Source organism: Callorhinus ursinus, unplaced genomic scaffold (genome assembly GCF_003265705.2).
Source record: "Callorhinus ursinus isolate GAN/ISIS: 27379988/994484 unplaced genomic scaffold, GSC_fseal_2.0 scaffold7, whole genome shotgun sequence".
Lineage (NCBI taxonomy): Eukaryota > Metazoa > Chordata > Mammalia > Carnivora > Otariidae > Callorhinus > Callorhinus ursinus.
Window position 1 is genome coordinate 48,979,246 of NW_027397069.1, and position 22,939 is coordinate 49,002,184.

General features: G+C 40.3%; 1 protein-coding gene across 1 annotated transcript in view; it reads right to left on the reverse strand.

Annotated features, from left to right (window-relative positions):
* Positions 1 to 11,190: 11,190 nt before the first annotated feature.
* Positions 11,191 to 22,939, reverse strand: part of ENOX1 (ecto-NOX disulfide-thiol exchanger 1) — a 554,859-nt gene continuing 543,110 nt past the window's right edge. The window contains exons 17-18 of the mRNA XM_073894310.1: positions 21,999 to 22,084; positions 11,191 to 12,155 (exon numbers count right to left, since the gene is read on the reverse strand). Of these exons, the coding sequence (XP_073750411.1) occupies positions 12,024 to 12,155; positions 21,999 to 22,084 (218 nt within the window). The 3' untranslated portion in view covers positions 11,191 to 12,023. The remainder of the gene's footprint in view (positions 12,156 to 21,998; positions 22,085 to 22,939) is intronic.

The following is a 22,939-nucleotide window of genomic DNA, read 5'->3' on the forward strand; positions in this document are numbered from 1 at the left end:
CACCATTTGTTGAAGAGACTGTCTTTTTTCCATTAGACAGTCTTTCCTGCTTTGTCAAAGGTGAGTTGACCATAGAGTTGAGGGTCCATTTCTGGGCTCTCTGTTCTGTTCCATTGATCCATGTGTCTGTTTTTGTGCCAGTACCATACTGTCTTGATGATGACAGCTTTGTAATAGAGCTGGAAGTCCGAAATTGTGATGCTGCCAGCTTTGCTTTTCTTTTTCAAGATTCCTCTGGCTCTTCGGGGTCTTTTCTGGTTCCATACAAATTTTAGGATTATTTGTTCCATTTCTTTGAAAAAAGCGGATGGTATTTTGATGGGGATTGCATTGAATATGTAGATTGCTCTAGGTAGCATTGACATCTTCACAATGTTTGTTCTTCCAATCCATGAACATGGAACGTTTTTCCATTTCTTTGTGTCTTCCTCAATTTCTTTCATGAGTATTCTACAGTTTTCTGAGTACAGATCCTTTGCCTCTTTGGTTAGATTTATTCCTAGGTATCTTATGTTTTTGGGTGCAATTGTAAATGGGATTGACTCCTTAATTTGTCTCTCTTCTGTCTTGTTGTTTGTGTATAGGAATGCCACTGATTTCTGTGCATTGATTTTATATCCTGCCACTTTACTGAATTCCCGTCATGAGTTCTAGCAGTTTTGGGGTGGAGTCTTTTGGGTTTTCCACATAAAGTATCATATCATCTGCGAAGAGTGAGAGTTCGACTTCTTCTTTGCCGATTTGGATGCCTTTGATTTCTTTTTGTTGTCTGATTGCTGTGGCTAGGACTTCTAATACTATGTTGAATAGCAGTGGTGATAGTGGACATCCCTGCCATATCCCTGACCTTAGGGGGAAAGCTCTCAGTTTTTCCCCATTGAGAATGATATTTGCTGTAGGTTTTTCATAGATGGCTTTTATGATATTGAGGTATGTACCCTCTATCCCTATACTTTGAAGAGTTTTGTTCAAGAAAGGATGCTGTACTTTGTCAAATGCTTTTTCTGATCATATGATTCTTATTCTTTTGTTAATGTATTGTATCACGTTGATTGATTTGCGGATGTTGAACCAACCTTGCAGCCCAGGGATAAATCCCACTTGGTCGTGGGGAATAATCCTTTTAATGTACTGTTGGATCCTATTGGCTAGTATTTTGGTGAGGATTTTTTCATCCATGTTCATCAAGGATATTGGTCCGGTAATTCTCCTTTTTGATGGGGTCTTTGCCTGGTTTTGGGATCAAGGTAATGGTGGCCTCATAAAACAAGTTTGGAAGTTTTCCTTCCATTTCTATTTTTTGAACAGTTTCAGGAAAATAGGTATTAATTCTTCTTTAAATGTTTGGTAGAATTCCCCTGGGAAGGGTATCAACTTTTCTTTGAATACTTAGTAGAATTCACCAGGGAAGCTGTCTGGTCCTGGACTTTTGTTTACTGGGAGTTTTTTTGATTTTGTTTTTGTTTGTTTTTGATTACTGATTCAATTTCAGTGCTGGTAATCAATCTTTTCAAATTTTGGTTTTTTTCCTGATTTAGTTTTGGGAGGTTATATGTTTCTAGGAATTTATCCATTTCATCTAGGTTGTCCAATTTGTTGGTATATCATTTTTCATAATATTCTCTCACAGTCTTTTCTATATCTGTGTTGTTTTTCTCCCTTTTCATTCCTGCTTCTATTTGAGTCCTCTTTTCTTTTTTTTATGAGTGGCTAAATGCTTATTTATTTTGTTGATCTTTTCAAACAACCAGCTCCTGGTTTCATTGATCTGTTCTATTGTTTGCTTTTTTAAAATTTCTATTTTGTTTATTTGTGCTCTAATCTTTATTATTTCCACAAAGTATATTTCTTTTTTTTTTCATTTCACAGGAAACATTTATTGAAACTAATGTATTTCAGGGACTTTAATCAATTCTTCACAAAGTATATTTCTTAATAAACCTTGAAAGTCAAAATTATGCCTTGATCCATGGGCTGAAGAATGGATATTGTGTTAGCAGGCATAAAAATAACATTATTCTTGTTGTACATCTTCATCAGAGCTTTTGGGTGATCAGGTGTATTGTCAATGAGTAGTCATATCTTGAAATGAATCTTCTGAGCAGTAGGTCTTGACAGAGAGGTTAGAATATTTAGTAAACCATGTTGTATACAGAGGTGTTGTCATCTGGGCTTTGTTCTTCCATTTATAGAGCATAGGCAGAGTAGATTTAGCATAATTCTTAAGGGTGCTAGGATTTTCAGAATGATAAATGAGCATTGGCTTCAACTTCAAGTCACCAAATTCATTAGACCTAATAAGAGTCAGTCTGTCTTTGAAGCTTTGAAACCAGGCATTGACTTCTCTCTTTCTCTTATGAAAGTCCTAGATGGCATCTTCTTCCGATAGACAGCTGTTTTGTCTACACTGAAAATATGTTGTTCAGTGTAGCTACCTTCATTAAGTGTCTTAGCCAAATCTTCCGGATAACTTGCTGCAGCTTCTACATCAGCACTGCTGCTTCACCTAATAGTTTTATGGTTATGGAGATGGATTCTTTCCTTAAACCTCATGAACCAACCCCTGCCAGCTTCAGACTAATTCTGCAGGTTCCTTACCTCTCTCAACCTTCCTAGAATTGAAGAGTTAGGGCCTCACTCTAGATTAGGCTTTGGCTTAAGGGAATGTTGTGGATGGCTTGATCCTCTACCAGACCACTCAAACTTTCTCCATATCAGCAATAAAACTGTTTGGCTTTACCATTCATGTGTCCACTGGGTTTTAATTTTCTTCAGGAATTTTTCTTTTGCATTCACAACTTAGCTATTTGGCAGAAAAGATCTAGCTTTTGGCTTGTCTTGGCTTTTGACATGCCTTCCACACTAAGTGTAATCCTTTCTGGCTTTTGACTTAAAGTGAGAGACATGCAACTCTTCCTTTCACTTGAACACTTAGAGGCCATTGTAGGGTTATTATTTGGTCAAATTTCAATATTCTTGCATCTCAGGGAATAGGGAGGGAGATGGGGGAATGGACAGTTGGTGAAGTAGTCAGAACACACATAACATTTATCCTTTAAGTTTGCCATCTTATATGGATACAGTTTGTGATGCCCCAAAACAATTACAATAGTAACATCAAAGATTACTGATAACAAACATAATAATAATGAAAGGTCTGAAATATTGTGAGAATTACCAAAATGTGACACAGAGACATGAATGAGCAAATTCTATTGGAAGAACGGTGCCAACAGACTTGCTTTACACAGTGTTGCCATAAACCTTCAATTTGTAAAACATACAGTATCTGTGAAGCACAATAAAGTGAAACACAGTAAAATGAGGTGTGCCTGTATAGTTTATTCAGATACTAATTGAATATTCATGTTAACCTTTTACCATTTTGATATAAAGTGAACCAAGCTGTAGAATTTTAAGCATCTCTAACATCTCTGTTGTCTCAGTTTATGAGAAGAAACTGAGTTATGGTAAAATAGTTCTTATGTTCTCAGAATAAAACATCTTTCATTGAGTGCAACAAACAGAGCAGCCATTTTTAGTAAAAGGATTTAAAAAAAATCTCCAAGTAAAACATCCCCAACCCTTACTAAGAAAAAAACAACTTGTTGCATATCACATTTGTCGCATGGGTATTTGTTTAAAGTCTTGTTTTTTACACAATTACTGCCAGCTTTTTCTACTTTTGTCATTTTATTTTCATCACCCTTGATGAAAATGAGTTTATCCAGTTGGAAACAAGTTTCTCTATACTTTCAAATGTTGGTTTTGATGTGGTATTTAATAAAAGTGTTTAAGTATTTTTAAACATAGACAACTGACTTTTCCTTGCTGCAATAGGTAAAGGATGCCTAAGCCAGAAAGAAGAGTTCTCACACAATGGCATGTTATTTAGCCTCAAAAAAGGAATGAAGTGGGACACCTGGGTGGCTCAGTCATTAAGTGCCTGCCTTCGGCTCAGGTCATGATGCCAGGGTCCTGGGATAGAACCCCACATTGGGCTCCCTGCTCAGCGGGAAGTCTGCTTCTCTCTCTCCCACTCCTCCTGCTTGTGTTCCCTCTCTTGCTGTCTCTCTCTCTCTCTCTGTCAAAATAAATAAATAAAATCTTAAAAAAAAAAAAAAGGAATGAAGCTCCATACATGCTACAATGTGGGTGAGCACCGAAGAAATCATGCTGTGAAAGAAGTGAGACACAGAAGGACAAATACCGTGTGTTTCTATCTCTATTCTAGAGAGCTAGAATAGGCAAATTCAAAGAGACACAAAGTAGAATTGAGACTACCAGGGGCTGGAAGGAAGGGTGAGGGGAGTTATTTTGTTAATGGGTACCTTAAAGTTTTTTAGTAGGGACGATGATGAAAAATTATAGCGGCGATTGGCAGCATAACTTTGTAAATTTAATGTCGCTGAATTGGACAATTACAAATGGTTTAAATGATAAATATGTATAGTTTGCAACAGTGAAAAACATTTTGAAAAAGAAGGTAAGAATTCTGGAAAGATCTTACAACTGAGGACCAGAAAGTTCTAGCCTCTATTACTAGACCCGATGCCTGATTATGTTCTGGTTCAGCAAATTCAGAAAGTTTCTGTGTGGGCTCCTTCTTTTATTCATTTGGTTCATTCCATTGGTAAATATTTATTTAAAAATAAAAAGTCACGATATGTCATATTAGGCTAAGGACTGGAAAGGTGAGTAAGGGAGCCTACAGGACATGGGAGAAGACAGCCATATTCACATATGATTAAAATACAGTAGAAAGGCTGCAGTAGAAATGCAATGAGTGTGGTGGGAACACTGGAAAAGAAGTTCCTGAGGGAATCAGGGTGCATAGAGGAGTCAATAATTTATCAGGGTTTGAACTTTGTTGAAGGAATTGGTTGCTTTTTGTATTTTGGTAATATGCAGTACACGATCACTCACATTTTTATGCCTTGGGATCTTAAATCTAAGATATTTGCAGGCTTTTCGAATATTTTGTGATTTTTTTTTTTTTTTTCCTCTAAGGGTACCAGCAAACTGTTTCCTGGTGGCATGAAGACATGTTGGTTTGTTCTCTGTTCTGCTTTCTAAAAATTATAAGTAAAACAACTTTGAGAAATAATTCAAAGTGAATGAGACATGTTCAGATCTCTCAAAGAGCTTGTAATCTAATAGGGAGATAAGGTAAAGACAGCTGGATGGTAAGTGTCTTAAGAAACAGTCAGTGTGGCAATAATACAATAATAGTAGGGGACTTTAACACCCCCCTCACTGAAATGGACAGATCATCTAAGCAAAAGATCAACAAGGAAATAAAGGCTTTAAATGACACACTGGACCAGATGGACTTCACAGATATATTCAGAACATTCCATCCCAAAGCAGCAGAATACACATTCTTCTCTAGTGCCCATGGAACATTCTCCAGAATTGATCACATCCTAGGTCACAAATCAGGTCTCAGCCGGTACCAAAAGATTGGGATTATTCCCTGCATATTTTCAGACCACAGTGCTTTGAAACTAGAACTCAATCACAAGAGGAAAGTTGGAAAGAACTCAAATACATGGAGGCTAAAGAGCATCCTACCAAAGAATGAATGGGTCAACCAGGAAATTAAAGAAGAATTAAAAAAAATCATGGAAACAAATGAAAATGAAAACACAACAGTTTAAAATCTCTGGAATGCAGCAAAGGCAGTCCTAAGAGGAAAGTATATAGCAATACAAGCCTTCCTCAAGAAATAGGAAAGGTCTCAAATACACAACCTAACCCTATACCTAAAGGAGCTGGAGAAAGAACAGCAAAGAAAGCCTAAACCCAGCAGGAGAAGAGAAATAATAAAGATCAGAGCAGAAATCAATGAAATAGAAACCAAAAGAACAGTAGAACAGATCAATGAAACTAGGAGCTGGTTCTTTGAAAGAATTAACAAGATTGATAAACCCCTGGCCAGACTTATCAAAAAGAAAAGAGAAATGACCCAAATCAACAAAATCATGAATGAAAGAGGAGAGATCACAACCAACACCAAAGAAATACAAACAATTATAAGAACATATTATGAGCAACTCTATGCCAGCAAATTAGATAACCTGGAAGAAATGGGTGCATTCCTAGCGATGTATCAACTACCAAAATTGAACCAGGAAGAAATACAAATCCTGAACAGACCTATAACCACTAAGGAAATTGAAGCAGTCATCAAAAATCTCCCAACAAACAAAAGCCCAGGGCCAGATGGCTTCCCAGGGGAATTCTATCAGACATTTAAAGAAGAATTAATACCTGTTCTCCTGAAACTGTTCCAAAAAATAGAAATGGAAGGAAAAGTTCCAAACTTGTTTTATGAGGCCACCATTACCTTGATCCCAAAACCAGACAAAGACTCCCTCAAAAAGGAGAATTACAGACCAATATCCCTGATGAACATGGATGCAAAAATCCTCACCAAAATACTAGCCAATAGGATCCAACAGTACATTAAAAGGATTATTCCCCACGACCAAGTGGGATTTATCCCTGGGCTGCAAGGTTGGTTCAACATCCGCAAATCAATCAACGTGATACAATACATTAACAAAAGAAAGAACAAGAATCATATGATCCTCTCAATAGATGCAGAAAAAGCATTTGACAAAGAACAGCATCCTTTCTTGACTAAAACTCTTCAGAGTATAGGGATAGAGGGTACATACGTCAGTATCATAAAAGCCATCTATGAAAAACCCACAGTGAATATCATTCTCAATGGGGAAAAACTGAGAGCTTTTGCCCTAAGGTCAGGAATGTAGCAGGGATGCCCATTATCACCACTGCTATTCAACATAGTACTAGAAGTCCTAGCCTCAGAAATGAGACAACAAAAAGAAAGAAAAGGCATCCGAATCAGCAAAGAAGAAGTCAAACTCTCACTCTTTGCAGGTGATATGATACTCTATGTGGAAAACCCAAAAGACTCCACCCCAAAACTGCTAGAACTCATGACGGGAATTCAGTAAAGTGGCAGGATTTAAAATCAATGCACAGATATCAGTTGCATTTCTATACACAAACAAGACAGAAGAAAGAGAAATGAAGGAGTCGATCCCATTTACAGTTGCACCCCAAATCATAAAATACCTAGGAATAAATCTAACCAAAGAGGCAAAGGATCTGTACTCAGAAAACTGTAGAATACTCATGAAAAAAATTGAGGAAGACACAAAGAAATGGAAAAACGTTCCATGCTCATGGATTGGAAGAAGAAATATTGTGAAATGTCCATGCTACCTAGAGCACTCTACACATTTAATGCAATCCCTATCAAAATACCATCAACTTTTTTCAAAGAAATGGAACAAATAATCCTAAAATTTGTATGGAACCAGAAAAGAACCCCGAATAGCCAGAGGAATCTTGAAAAGGAAAAGCAAAGCTGGCAGCATCACAATTCTGGACTCAAGCTCTATTACAAAGCTGTCATCATCAAGACAGTATGGTACTGGCACAAAAACAGACACATGGATCAATGGAACAGAATAGAGAGCCCAGAAATGGACCCTCAACTCTATGGTCAACTCACCTTCGACAAAGCAGGAAAGAATGTCCAATGGCAAAAAGACAGTCTCTTCAACAAATGGTGTTGGGAACATTGGACAGCCACATGCAGAAGAATGAAACTGGACCATTTCCTTACACCGCACACAAAAATAGACTCCAAATGGTTGAAAGACCTAAATGTGAGACAGGAATCCATCAAAATCCTAAAGGAGAACACAGGCAGCAGCCTCTTCGACCTCAGCCACAGGAACTTCTTCCTAGAAACATCGCCAAAGGCAAGGGAAGCAAGGGCAAAAATGAACTATTGGGATTTCATCAAGATAAAAAGCTTTTGCACAGCAAAAGAAACAGTCCACAAAACCAAAAGACAACCGACAGAATGGGAGAAAATATTTGCAAACGACATATCAGATAAAGGGCTAGTATCCAAAATCTATAAAGAACTTATCAAACTCAACACCCAAAGAACAAATAATCCAATCAAGAAATGGGCAGAAGACATGAACAGACATTTTTCCAAAGAAGACATCCAAATGGCCAGCAGACACATGAAAAAGTGCTCAACATCGCTCGGCATCAGGGAAATCCAAATCAAAACCTCAATGAGATACCACCTCACACCAGTCAGAATGGCTAAAATTAACAAGTCAGGAAAGGACAGATGTTGGCGGGGATGTGGAGAAAGGGGAACCCTCCTACACTGTTGGTGGGAATGCAAGCTGGTGTAGCCACTCTGGAAAACAGTATGGAGGTTCCTCAAACAGTTGAAAATAGAGCTACCATACGATCCAGCAATCGCACTACTGGGTATTTATCCCAAAGATACAAATGTATTGATCTGAAGGGGCACAGGCACCTCGATGTTTATAGCAGCAATGTCCACAATAGCCAAACTATGGAATGAGGCTAGATGTCCACCAACAGATGAATGTATGAAGAAGATGTGGTAGATATACACAATGGAATATTATGCAGCCATCAAAAGGAATGAGATCTTGCCATTTGCAACGACGTGGATAGAACTAGAGGGTATTATGCTAAGCAGAATAAGTCAATCAGAGAAAGATAAGTATCATATGATCTCACTTGTATGAGGAATTTGAGAAACAAGATAGAGGATCATAGGGGAAGGGAGGGAAAAATGAAACAAGATGAAACCAGAGAGGGAGACAAACCATTAAGAGACTCTTAATCTCAGGAGACAAACTGATGGTTGCTGGAGTCGCTGGGGGGGGGGTGGGATGGGTAGGTTGGCTGGGTGATGGACATTGGGGAGGGTATGTGCTATGGTGATCGCTGCGAATTGCGTAAGACTGATGAACCACAGACCTGTACCCCTGAAAAATATAATACATTATATGTTCATAAAAAAACTAAAAACAAAACAAAACAGTGTGGGATTGCTGTGTGGAGGCTGGACAAGTGACTTCGGGGAGGATGGAGCAAAGCTTTTTTGGAGGGGTGTGTTTGCATTTTCCCCTTAAGGCTCTGTAGAATTGTGGTAAGTAGATGTGAGTAAGGTCATTTTATTTGGATAGACAAATATGAGCAAAAGCAGAAAGGCAGCAAATACTTAGTCCTATTCAGGGAAGCGGCAAAAAAGCAAGCCCGAATGGCCCATTGGGGCCAGGTTACGAGGATCTCCAAACTTGCAATGTTCTGCTAATTCTAAGAGTCCATGATTTGTTACTAGTAGATTTGGAAGAGAAAGGCTAGAGCCGTCACAGCCATGCTCATGTACATGGGATAGCAGAGAAAAATGAGAGCAACAGCAGTGATGCAGAAGCACTGGACGGGCACTGGGCTCCTGGGAGGGGGGGGATACATTGAACTAGAAACATGACAGAGTGAGAAGAACATGTTTGGAGTCAGTCAGTCATGGGTTAAAATCCTATAATCAACATTTACTGTGTAGATTTGGCCAAATTAGAACGGCTGAGCCTCATTCTCCTTGTGTGACAAATGGGGATAAGAGTGTCTTTATGTAGGATTGTCTTGAGGATTCAAGAGAATGGGGTGACACACATATGTAGACTCCAGATGGCCCTAGGTGATCCCTGGGGTGCCTTCTGAATCTGAATGTCTGTGAAATAATTTAAAAATTTTTTCCTGCAAATATGTTATTCATGTAATTGAAGCTAAAATATAAATATAAAATACATAAATCATATATTTCTAGACAATTAATATAATGAATTTCAAGTATCAATGAAAACACCACAGCCAAAATAGATTCTCCTGGTGCAGAAACTTATCTCTGGGAATTATTCAAATATTTTGGAAGCTGTGTTAACCATTTCGGTCCTGTACGTTGCCATTCCAGGCTCAGAACCGTGTGTTTAGGATACGGTGTTTTCTCGTCAGATCTAATCTAAGGTCCATCTCATTCCTTTTCCTCATGGGAGCTCTGAGTTAGGGTTTTACTCAGTGAAATGTATCCTTCTGCTAAGGTGGCTATGGGCAATACTTGAAGTGTGAATGTACTTTGCAAACCTCTCCCATGCTTTCCATTAGAAATAGTCTAGATTGTGGTACCTTGTGTCCCTATTAGACTTTCTGTCTTTAGCCAGTTTACGGAAATCCTTTTCTTCTAATTATTCTTCAGGCGAACCTCTTAGGTTTTCTGTTTGATGATGACATTATTTGTAAATGAGGTCACCTCCTTTCTGACGGTTGGATCCTTATTTGTGTCTCCTGACCTAGAGACAAATATGTCAGGATGATGATGGTGGTGGCAACTGATAAGATGGTGTTGGAAAGGCCTCTAGTGTTTCAGTACTGAGTGTGACATTGACATTTAGTTTGAATTCCATAGCACCCTTGTTCTATCTTTCCTGTCCCTTGGCTCACATTATATAGAAACTTGGGGGAAAACGTCTTTTTCCTATTGAACTCTGAGCCCATTAAAGACAGGGTCTTTACTTATTCATCTCCATGTTTGCAGGATTAGCACTGAGCCTGAATAAAACATGCAGATATTTATGGGAGGCATGAATAAGTACCTTAATTTATCAGGGCTCAATAAAAAGATCCTGAAGACAATAATTTCCTATTATATAGGAAATTATAAACATCTTTTCAGAATTTCGAAGAAGATTCACTGTTCAGCAGTCTTCCTAAAAAATGTTTCATTTAAAATTAATATCTTGAATACTTGTCTTTTTTGTGATTCTTATGTAAGAAAGCAGGAAGGAGATATAGTTTAAAGTTCTATCCTACTTGTAATTAAAAGAAAGTGAAAGCCCAAATTCTGACTAAATTGTTGGCTCAAGTGTGAATTCTTTAATTCCTTTTCTAACTTGCATGTTTTCCAGCATATGTACAAATAAATAAACCCAGGAATTAATAGTAACTAATTGGCTATTTTGTACTTACCTATGCAGACAAAAAACAAAGGTAATATTTATGTTGACTGTATTTAGATCGAGGTGTTGGTATTTTAAAATGATATATATACCCTAATGCTGTATAATCTCCTCTTCTTGGTACTTCCCACTTTAGTTTTTATAGATTTCTGTTTGAAATTATATTTTGTCTCAATGTCCTTCATGTAGACAATCATTTAAAAATGGTGGGATATGAGATGGGACTGAATAATGTGAAAAATACTTAAAGGTGAAGTGAGGTATATCAAAGAATAATTTGCAAAACCTTTATGGCAGAAGTCATATTTATTGAAAAAAATTAATATCTTTGCTATAAAATTTATAACAGGAATATTTACTGAATGTTTATTTTGATGCATAAACCTGAATATTACATACCAAGTACAAGACAGTAGCACTAGCTTTTCCTTTATTTACATTTTATGAAAATCGTTATGCAGTCCATGTTAAAAGAACTTATGATGGAGAATTGTTACATTAGAAAAATAATATTCTTGATAAAGCATTCTCAAGGAGTCCAAGGAGTCCAATCTTTTCTGCCTCTTCAATAAGGCAAAAAGTCCCTGGAATAACATATAACTTAATTTACAAAATACAATAAATGTTCAGACACATATTCAAGTTTTCTTTTGGTATGATTTTTCCTCACTGTAAAATTATTTTTTATTTTTATTTTTGTTTTTATTTTTGTTTTTTACTAAAACAGAAAGACTTTCAGGAAAATGTCATTGAATGATTTCAGCTATACATTACATATACAACTCTGTAGCCTAGCGACAACCATTGCTACACCGTCATTAACTTTAAATATTTTGCTGGGTGAGCTATTCTCAAATGTAGCATATTTTAAGATTTTGCCATCATTATGACTGTGGAATCGTTGGGTGTTCATAGGAAACAGATCTGTCACAGTATGAAGCTTTGTTTTAGGGAACTGGTACACAATCACATTTCCACTCACAGGAGGACGCCACAGATGTAACTGAAGTCAGGCCCCGATGGCTCCACAGGGGCCCCAGGCCGGACCAACCCCAGCTTCCAGTGCTCACGCTGCACAGCCCTGGCCCTGTCAGGCGGTTTCGTTTCCAGAGATTTGCTGGCTCTTCACAGTTAAGTTGTTTTAATTCCTTCAAAGGCACACAGCTTCCACCTTTTTTCCAACGTTGCTCCCACGCCTGTGAATTCCTGTTTAAACATGCGTGGCAGCCTCATCAGAAGCATTTCGATTTCGTTTGCAGATATCTGTTAGAAAGGAAGAAAAGTCACTTTTGGGAACAAGACTCATCCGCAAGGAGGCAAGGGGTTGGGCAAGGATGCACTTTCCCAGGGAGATAAATGACATTACTTGACTCTCAAGTAATGTGCTGAGAGGAGCGCTGGTCAAGCACTGGAAGCGACTGTCCTGGTCTCTAGCGGTTGGTGGGGCTGGGCAGGCAGGAGACAGAGGAGCGCGAATCCCAGGCTCACCTTCCTTTGGATGGCTAGCCTACTGGGTAGTGCCTTGCGTGAACAGCACTCCCCACCTTGATATAAAAGGAGGTGAGAATGGGTTTTAAGAGGGCTGAGCGCAAGTTCATCACCACTCCTGGTGCCCTCATCCTCTTCGACTAAGGGCAGTGCTTTTATCTAACTCAGGGAGGGCCAAAGGGCATATGGGCAGATTTCTGGCCACCCTAACTTCTCTTTCTTTAATTTTCACAGAGACCAGAAGACCATAAAGGTTTAGTCCGAAATGAAAACCCAGAACCTACAACCATGAAAATCTCAACATCCATTCTTAAAATCCAGGTAGTTTTTTTTTTTTTTTATTTTTTTTAAAGTTTTATTTGTTTAAGTAATCTCTACACCGCATATGGGGCTCAAACTCAGGACCCTGAGATCAAGAGTTGCATGCTTTTCTGACTGAGCCAGCCAGGCACCCTTCCAGGTAGTTTTTTATTTTTTTTTTATTAAAAAAAAATTTTTTTTTAAAGATTTTATCTACTTATTTGAGAGAGAGAGACAGAGATAGCAAGAGAGAGCACTGAGCGGGGAACAGAGGGAGAAGCAGGCTCTCCACTGAGCAGGGAGCTCAACACAGGACTCAATCCCAGGACCCTGTGGTTATGACCCCAGCCAAAGGCAGACGCTTAACTGATTGAGCCACCCCCCCCCCCCCCCGGTAGCTTTTTAATGCAGTTTTTTTTTTCTTCTACCTATTTTTCTTTATTACATACATTTTTATACCAATAATTCATTTTACCTTAAATAAAGGACAAATCAACCATAATCCTTCTGCTCTAACACAGCCGTTGTTCTCATTTTCCTGTCTTTGTTTCTTAGTCCATGTGCTTGCGTGGGGATCTCATATAGCAAGGTGGCTAAGATCCTGGAACCAGGGGGGCTAACATTTTTGTTTGAATCCTGTATCTACATTGCTATGAGCTAAATGACTCCAGCCAAGATAATTAGTCTCTCTAATCCTCAGCAAATGGGAATAACAAAGTGTAATAAGGATGTATGAAGACTACTAGCTTAGCATAGATTTGGTACATAGAAAGGTTTAATGAATCAGACCTATTATTATTTTTCATGGTACAATCACTGGATAGATACCATTTTAGAGTCTACACTTTCCATTTAACATTTAAATGTTAAACTTATTTAACATTTATTTTAAAGAGAGACCAAATAGACCAAGAAGTCAAATCAGCTTTTCATGTCATGTTCACATGGAAAAGATTTCACATATTCAGTATCAATTCACATATATTCAATATTCCAAAAAAACCAAAAACAAAAACCTTTCGAGGCAGTCCTGAAAGTTGAAATAAATTGCATTCTAAAATTTTCGTGTGAATTATTTTGAAATCTGAATGCATTTTCCCACAAATCCATGTTAAAAGGATTATTAGATTGCCAGGTTAGCCCACAAAAGCCTATTCAACAGATGATTAAAAGGTTCATGTGATTTTGAAACATTTCATTTCAATGAGCACTGTGCAGAATGCCTTCACCAGCATCCTAATTCCATTGTCACAACACTCCTGTGAGATACATGGGGTAAAAATGTTAGGATGCATTTTCGTTTTATAGCTAAGAAAACAGAGTGAGCTACAGAGAGTTAAGTGCCTTTTCAAAGTCAGAACTGGGAAAGAACCCACCGCTTGTGCCTGGGAACTAGGCACTGGTGTGCTTTCCGTGCTCTGCGTGATTTCAGCAAGCCGTGGGTGAAAAACCAGGAGTGTAGTGCTTTCTTTTGAAATATCAGTCACCTGGGGTTCCTGTTAAAAAACTCAGATTCCCTAGCCGCTTCTCTGCGGACTGATTCAGCTGATCTGGGGTGTAGCTCATATACTCTATTTTTGATAATCACCAGGTAATTCTTAAGATCAGGCATATTTGGGTTAAGAATGGGATTTTAAATCAGACAGGCTTAGATTTTAATCTGGGTTAGGCCAACCTGTGTAACCATGGGCAGCTCATTTAAGAGCTGTAATTCTCAGTTTCTTCATGTGTATAATAGAAGGAATCTCTCAGCCTAATCATGAGGATTATACATAAAATGTAACACGGTGGCTGGCACGAGATGCTTTCTCTCTCTATACATACTAGGCAACCGCTGACGGAATACGACGCTCTGTTACCAAACTTTCTGTGATAGGGGAGTCAAGCTCTGTGCCCCTAAGCCAAAGCGAACAAATACAGAAAAGTGTGTGGTCAAACCCAGTTTTCACTTGGTCCAGAAGGCAGTTTTCTGAAGCCAAGTTATCGTCTTCGCCTCCTTTCCTTTGGAGGAGGACAGCACAGGCTGTCTGCGGTGGGCTCCAGTCTCCAGTCAATTCAGGTGATACTCCTGAGAGAAGCCATCCTGCCCCCGATCAGGCCGAGCCACAGAGAAGCTGCCAGACCCCCAGCTTAACAGCCAGCCCATCCCAGGCTTGTTTCCAGGATAACCATCAGCTCCCTTGGAAAAGCAGGGAAAGGAGCTTTGTAGTGTTCTTTAGGAAGGAGAGAGAGAAGCTAAATTCTTGAGGGTAAAACAAAGGTCTAGTGTGAAGGTGACACCTATCTGCACAGGAGACCAGCTGGGGTCAGGGCAGGTGGCGCCACCCAGCAGCCCCGATACAAAGAGGTGTGACGGCTCGGAGTTCTGGAAGACCTTGTCCTTGGCAGACGTTTGCACACACTTTCGTTAGTTCTCACTATACTCTCACAAGACAGGGAGTAGTTTACAAATGAGGAAACTGAGGTCCAGACAGATTAGGTAACCCAGGCACTAAGTGTGGAGCTGGGCTGCAGATCCAGACTCTGTGGCCTTATTTTTGAACACTGATGCCACATGCCACGGGGCTGGGGACTGTGGAGTGAGGACTGGGAGTAGTGCTCTTGGTCACTGTCTCCCTGTTGGGGGACGGGGTCTGTGTACTGGAGGGCAGGTCTGTGATGACTAGGACTTTAGAGTGACGTCAACATCAATAACAAACTGAGAATTCCCAACTCGACCAGCTCATACACATTCCAGTGCTAATGCTTGGGTGCCCCTACAGCAACCCTTCACCAAAACAGCAAGCAAACCATGGGGAATCTTGTTTTCCATGATGTCTTTTGACCCGAGACTAGGCTTGAACCACAGAGGAAGCTGGAGTAGCATGCTGGAGGAGAGAGATAGCCACTCCTTCCTGAGTCCTCACTGCACTTTAAAGCCCATCCTGCACTTTAAAGCAACAAAACGGGGGCTCCTGGGGGGCTCAGTTGGTAAGCGTCTGCCTTCGGCTCAGGTCAGGGTCCCAGGGTCCTGGGATCAAGCTCCGCATCAGGCTCCCTGCTCTGCGGGAAGCCTGCTTCTCCCTCTCCCACTCCCCCTGCTTGTGTTCCCTCTCTCGCTGTGTCTCTCTCTGTCAAATAAATAAGTAAAATCTTAAAGAAAAAAAAAATCTTAAAATAAAGCACAAAACAAATGGCAACCAGCACTCAGTAGCACTTGCTGTGTGCCACTGTCGTGAGTACTGTTCATATAGTAAGTCATTTAATACACAACGTAATCCATAAAAACCCATGTTACAGAGGGTAAAACTGGGGCACAAAGATGGTAAATAAGTCACCCAAGGTTCCACAGTAGTGAGACTGGGATTTGAAATTTTTATGATTAGTTTGGATGACCAATTAACCATTCCTCGGATTTTGACAGAGCCAGAAATTAGTATAATGGAAATGAGTGTCCTCAAAAGTAGTTAATGCTAGTAAGTTGCCGTTGGTAGTGCAAGGTAACCACCTGAATGTGGACAGGGATGTGGCACAATTATAGAACAGACCACCTCAAATGAAGTCCTGTCTGAAATCTCCATTTAATAAGGCTCTAAGATGAATTCTAAAGCATTTCCTTGAAGATGTTTTGTATCTCATGCCGGAAGAAAGATCAAGAAGAAATTGCTTTCAAGTTAGTTTGATGATTTTTAAAACTTTCTCTACCCTGACAAAATACCTTTGATGATATATCACATTTTGGGATTTTCAAAACAAAGAGAATTGAATTTGTCCTCTTTTTTTTTTTTTTTTTTTTACCCTATGGCCAAAGAGTTTTTACTTTACAAATATTTTCATTTACTTTAATTCTGTTTTCTCCTCCTCCTAAATAGTCAGCTCTTGTAATTTTGCCTTGGCAATATCCTTTATCTTCCTACTGATAATTTCTTGATTTTGAGAACTGTAAGAGTCCTGGAGTGCTCACATAAAACAAAGCAGCCAGACCTTACTGGCCGAGCTCAGAGTGAGATGTACCCCTTCTGTCATCAGCTGTGCAGGGTTCCCTTCCCCAAATCCATTCTGAGGTCAGGGCTTCTCTCTGAGCACCTGTCTGTCCCCGATGGAAGCCACTGGGGGACAGGGAAGGGTGTGCTTGCCCAGCGGGTGCGTGGAGGGGCTAGAACTCGGTGCAGGGCTTTCGATGCCAGATCCAGCCCTGCTTTCACAGCACACGGGTGCTGTCAGCAGAATCTAATACATGTGGTTAAGAGACTTCTGTGCAGCATTGCTATCTAGGTTAGAGACATGTGCTGTGCCTGTAAAATCTCATTTACCGTACACCACGTATTTGTTGCTCTAGAAAGTGGGGAAGATTGTCATAGATGTGATGCTTTTATTACCCGCTTACTCAGCTGGCTGTTGTTTCAAGAAATGGGTGGTCTGTGTATTTTCAATCTTTGATGTTGTCAGTGGATCCCTGGCCACCCCTGTTTTGTTTAACATTTTCTAAGTCTGACATCTATTCTTTTAGAAAGGATTGATTTGTTCTAATTAAGAAAGAAAAAAAAAAAAGATGAGAAGGGATAAAGTCTCCGTGTAACCAAGGGGCTTGTGTGCTGGTAACACTGCAGAGGTAATTTGTAAGATCTGCTTGATTTATTCTCTGATTTGCTGACTCCAGCCCAAGCCCACTGCCTCCTTGCCAGGCCTCTAAGCATGTATATAAATTGACACAGCAGACATAAATCAATTTTATTATGGGGATGGTTGGCTCCATGTCCCATATCGGTCAGGCAAGAGAAGCCAAGTGATGAGGGGTTCTTGTTTGAGGCACTGAAGAGACCTGGCATAGGCTTTGCCAAGGCTGGAGAGTCAGAGAAGCCAATTGCAAAACCAAATTTCCTTCCATAGGATCAACTGTTGGCTTTTAGTGCACATTTAAATCTTGTTCGTTCTTCATATCCCTGGGCAACACATGGCATCAGCACACAGACACCTTGCTTTAAATAAACTTTTGCAGAGAGAAATGCGGAATATGGATGGGGAAAGAAGGGAAGGGAGGGAGGGAGGAATAAAGAAAGAAGCTAGACATAAGTGGAGGAATTATAGGAAGACCGAAGGAACGAACTAGAAAGAAGAGGAACAGGGAGGGAGGGAAGGAGGAAGAGGATAAATAGAAGGAAAGAATTAGAAGGAGAAAAAGAAGGATCTGGATGGAAAATGAGAGAGGGAGAGAAGGGAGGGGAGAAGTGGGGAGGTGAGGCAGCGCTGACGACAGTGCCCCAGAGGGAGGTGTGGGAAGGAGCACACACTCAGACTCAGAGCTACCTCCTGGTAAACATGGGCTCACATGACCATCACCCTTTTCCAACTTCTGTCTCACTAAAGATCTGCCTGCCTGGTATAGCACTTCATTAGTTCATGTCTGATTATCCAGGTCTTTCATAAATATTCTGGCATTTCCTGAATTAGACTACAAACTTTTTGAGAGTAGTGTTCTTTCTTAGATTTCTTCTGTGCTCTAGCCATCCCTGTTCTTCCCTGGTCCCTAGGACAGTGCTGGGTTCATGAAAAGTAGTGAATTATCCCAGTGTTCACTGGGTCCCTGGTAACCCTGTCAGTTTCTCTTGCTGTGTGTAAGCAACTTCCTTTTTATTCTTTATGTAGCCAAATGGAAGTATTGTTACGCTCAATGCTTCATTTATCATGTGCTTTCCAGAGGTGTTGTCATATCTAAAAAACACACTCATTATAGCCTAAGCAACAGAAAACTCACTTACTCATTAACATACTATGACAGGTGGTGATTTAGGAGAACACTGGAATATACATAATAATGAAGATTTTTCGGAGGTGGGGAGCCTTACAAACACCACTGAAAACATTTCATCTACCCTTAACTGCCTAACTATAGTCTAGGAAAGAATGCTCTCCAGTTATGGCCAATTTGAATCTCCTTGGAAGTGACCAGATATTTTAATTTTGTGTTTCCAGTGGTATGCTTTTAGTACAGACATGCAAATGGCTTGCCCTTCTGGTGGGAGATGTACACACACATGTCTATGAGCACCCAGGCCCGTCAGTGAACAGTGGTATCATGTCAAAATGGCAGGTCTTTGTAAATCCTCCAGTATCAGCGGCCATATTATGTTGAATCTGGTTTTCAGAATCAAATCTACTTGGTGGGCCTTGGGAGGAGGCTATACATACGTAGAGGGGGCAGCCAGACACACCTGGGAGAACTTAAGTCCTAAAGAATACATAAAGTGGGGGAAGAGCAGAAGAATCTCTCCTCTTGACTGTAAGGCAGGAAATCCTCATCTGCTAATGCTCAACTCAATGTGACTTTCTTGCTGCTTAGGGTCAGGGAGTGGGCTTGAAGGGCTCTGGGCTGACCTGGGGGGGTTCTCTGTATTGATTGGAAACCATTTCAGTATAGTGCTGCCTGTTTTGAAGAGCTTACCTGCCTGCACCCAGGGCACGGTTTTTGATTCGGCAAAGTTTTAGGAAGCCATCTCACCCCACCACCCTTCTCCTGCCTTCCTCTGAGTGAACCTTTGTGATGTGGTCATATAATCACCCTCTGCTACAAGAGGGCTAAGTGAATGAGAGGTGGTGGTTTAGGAGAGGCTGAGAAGAGAAAAATATGCAAATATCATTATCAACAGCAGGAATAATATTTAACTGGAAAACGGCCTATTGCTGGGCTCTACAGTTTTAGGAGCCATGTGCAATTCACATGCCCAGCATAATTTAAATTAATTCCTGGCTCTCCTTCCATTTCTAATCATTCTTATACTCATATGTGGCCTTTGGGGAAATCCTAATAAAATCAGCTCCATTACAGGCTGGATTGATTGAGCCTGCTTTCCTTGCTGTCGTCAGCACTGGGGTAGGCAGAATCTAAATGTTATTTTACAGTTGTCGTAATGATGATGTTGTCTGATGTCAAACTGTGCTGTTCTAACCGGAATTTTAAAAAACCCATCCTACTAGAATCAGCGAACCCTCTGTGTCATGGAGGCTAAACTGAATCCATAGCCTTTGTGCAACATTAACCAAAACTTGGTGGGGGGCCTGGTGACACCCACCTCCTTCTGATTAACCAGAGGCAGGTGCACCGGGAGAGCCTTAGCATCAGTGGGCTGCTGGTGGCTCCAGGATTCAGAGCCTTCTGGCAGCTGATACAAGGACAAGGCCCTAGTGGGTACTTAAAGGGCAAACCTCTCATTATTTTGTTTTCTGCTTAAAGCCCTGAGGATATGGAATTCCAGTGTAGAGCAAGAATTTGGTCTTTGGATTAAAAAGTCTAAATATCCTTTCAGCCTCACTGGGATAGAAAGAATATTTGGTCTAATTGCTGGCACCTAGGAGTTTTAGAGCACTTTTCCTATATAATTTTTACTTCAGGGATGAGGAAACAATTTGACAGCTCTACTGAGCATTTCATTCAGGAGATGGAGGGCTGTCTGGGGAAGACCCTGTGTATTTCCTCTGTGAAGGAAATGCTTTCTTCATTATCTTCTAAAATAAAAGTACCAGTCTGAGATAAAATGGAATTTCCTTTAACTGAATCCCTTCCAGAAAGGCCGATCACCTATGGCCAGGGACCAGGTGTGTGAATTCTCTCCTCAGAGACTACTGAGGGAGACCACACAAATTTTGCCTGAACAAATGGATGATGGACACTCTGTCCTTAGGGTAAGAATAGAACACGATAATCCATTTTCACCCCCACCAGGTGATTTTACCGCCCCCCCAACACACACACACACACACACACACACACACACACACACAAACTCACGTATGTACTAAAACAACTGCTTCCCAACAAAAGCTTCCCGCTTGGGATTTCCAGGAGGGGAAAGAAAGCAAACAACAGTACAAGGGAAGGATAATAGCAATGATAGGAATAATTTCTTGAGGACTCATTCTATGCCACGCCACACTGGTGCAAGCAGTATTTCATCTTTCAGGCAAAGGTAGGGTTAATATTATAAGAATGAAATTGGTGAGGGTAAAAAGCAAAGAAGCCCTTTAAGGAAGCTTAATTTCAACAAAGTAACATTGTATAGCTCATCCTTCTCATTTTATCTGAGTTAACATAAGCATTTTCTATCCCTCCCTGTCCATGTGATTGGAGGCCACAAAGAAGACAATAACATGAGCGCGAACTTCCAGAATCTTATAATCTCCTCATTTCCTCTCACTCTGTTTTGGTCTACCCTATTACCAGCTGCAAGAGAAGAAAAGGGCATGAATCTCTGTGACTGAAAAATACTTTTTTGTTCCAGATGATTCTCTCAGAGGGGAAGTATAAGACCCATTAGAAAGGTTAAGCAGTTGTGGGATCATAAATCGGTAAGATCATTTGACTCAAATTGAGAGCACACTGTAGTTATTTAATTGATACTGGCCACTGAAGATTTAGAATGGTTTGTATGTGTGCAGTCAGGGTCACAGAACTACGGGCCGGGGGCCTGGTCCTACACATTTCATGTACTTCGCTGCGCTCTATGCAAGAGCTTATTTCCATTCCCCCCCAGCAGGACATCTAACAAGCTACCCAGCGGTCGGCTTCAGTTCTCTGCTTCTGTGTCCATCCCTTTGCAGGGCTTCCCCAGCAGTGCTGCTTAATGACATGACTTTATTTCAAGAAGGGCCCCTCTCATTGTTCACTGGATTTTGATACATAAATTGATACACACCTTGAGCTCTTTTTGTCCTTTCTCTTTTAGAATGCAAATACTGCAGTGGGTTAGGAGCATAGCTAATTTGCAGACAAGGCAAACTGAGCCCGGGAGAAATGAAGAGTGACATCCTGACTCTGGGTGTCTCCCTTGGGGGGCACCGCTGAGAATAACTTTGCGGTCATTTTTTCCATTTAGAGAATAATGCTGAAAAACAACCATTAATAATACATTTTCTCGAGAGTCGTATCAGATCTTTATGTTATTTGAGGTGATTTTCCCTCTATCAGGTGGAGTCCTTACCATAGAATCCTGTGAGAATATGGTCTTCGGACAATGCCCCATTAGCCACCCTGACCTGATTTCTCCCTCTTTGGGGAACTTTCAGTCCAACCTGTAATTTTCAGTCCCTCATATGCTTTTCAGAGTAATTTGGCATCTGCTGAAAGTCACTGTCATTTTAGATAACTGCTCTTCTTTCTATAAAGACAAAAGCAAGTGAAAAGAAGACAGCTATCTGCCCAAAACGGAGGTCCTTGTGGAGAAGTACTGATAAATCTCCAAACGCCATTATATCCCCGATGCAGCTCACGCCGGGTCCACCTACAGCCAGCAATCAACATGCTAAATCTTAGCAATGCAAGTCCCCTGGAGAAAAAGAATGTACCTTGGAGTCCAGCTGCTGCATGTATGACCAGAGATACTCTATATTGGCTCCAAAAGGGTGGACGTGAAGAAACGTTGATATGATGCCTGAATTAAAGAGACAAACATTGGACATTACTGAAAGGCAAATAAGAGTCTGAGTCCAATAATGTCATTTAACCCCAGTAATGGTTTCATCAGGCTGAGTTATGGTCTCACCATTTTTAACAGCACTCAACAAGCACTCGGTAACAGTCCATTCTGAAGACAGTCATAGTAACGTGGCAAACAACACTCTAGCTTCTGGAATGGTAGTGGTTAGAAAAGCTAGACTCTGAGATAATATATAGATGAATAAAGGTATTTCTAAACAAAGACTCTTGGAAGCATTTCAACTACCAATTTTATGCTTGATTTACCAATATAAAATTGTAGTTTTGGGGAGGATAAAATTCTCTTCTTTCCCTCAGTGGACTGTGCAGCATGAAAATGGCTCATACAGCTATGTCAGAGATCACATGGCCTCTGATTTCCCTGATAATTACAGCTGCTAGTTATAAAAAGTATTTAATCCATATTTCTCCTAACTGCCACTGAAGGAAGCCCAGGTCCTTTCTGAAACCTTTATTTCCCCCTGGTTTTTGCTGTTTAAACAGAGCCAGCTCACTCTCTCCTCCCTGCTGCTGTAATTTACAAGATCGTTTTAAAAGGCCCAGGAATGGATGGTTTGGCTGGAGTCTGATTATAAATCGGAAGTCTTTTCCATCGTGAAATCAACTGTCAACATTGTACTGACAAATGAAAAGGTGGGCGTTCGTGTCAGGGCTGAAGTAAAAGCATTCCCTTTCTATCCTCCCTGCTCCTATATCCAAAATCAAGGCTCCAAAGGCTGGATACAGCTGTTTGTTAGGAAACTGTTCAGACTGACTTTTTAGTTCTAAGTAGGATTCGAGATGAATTAAA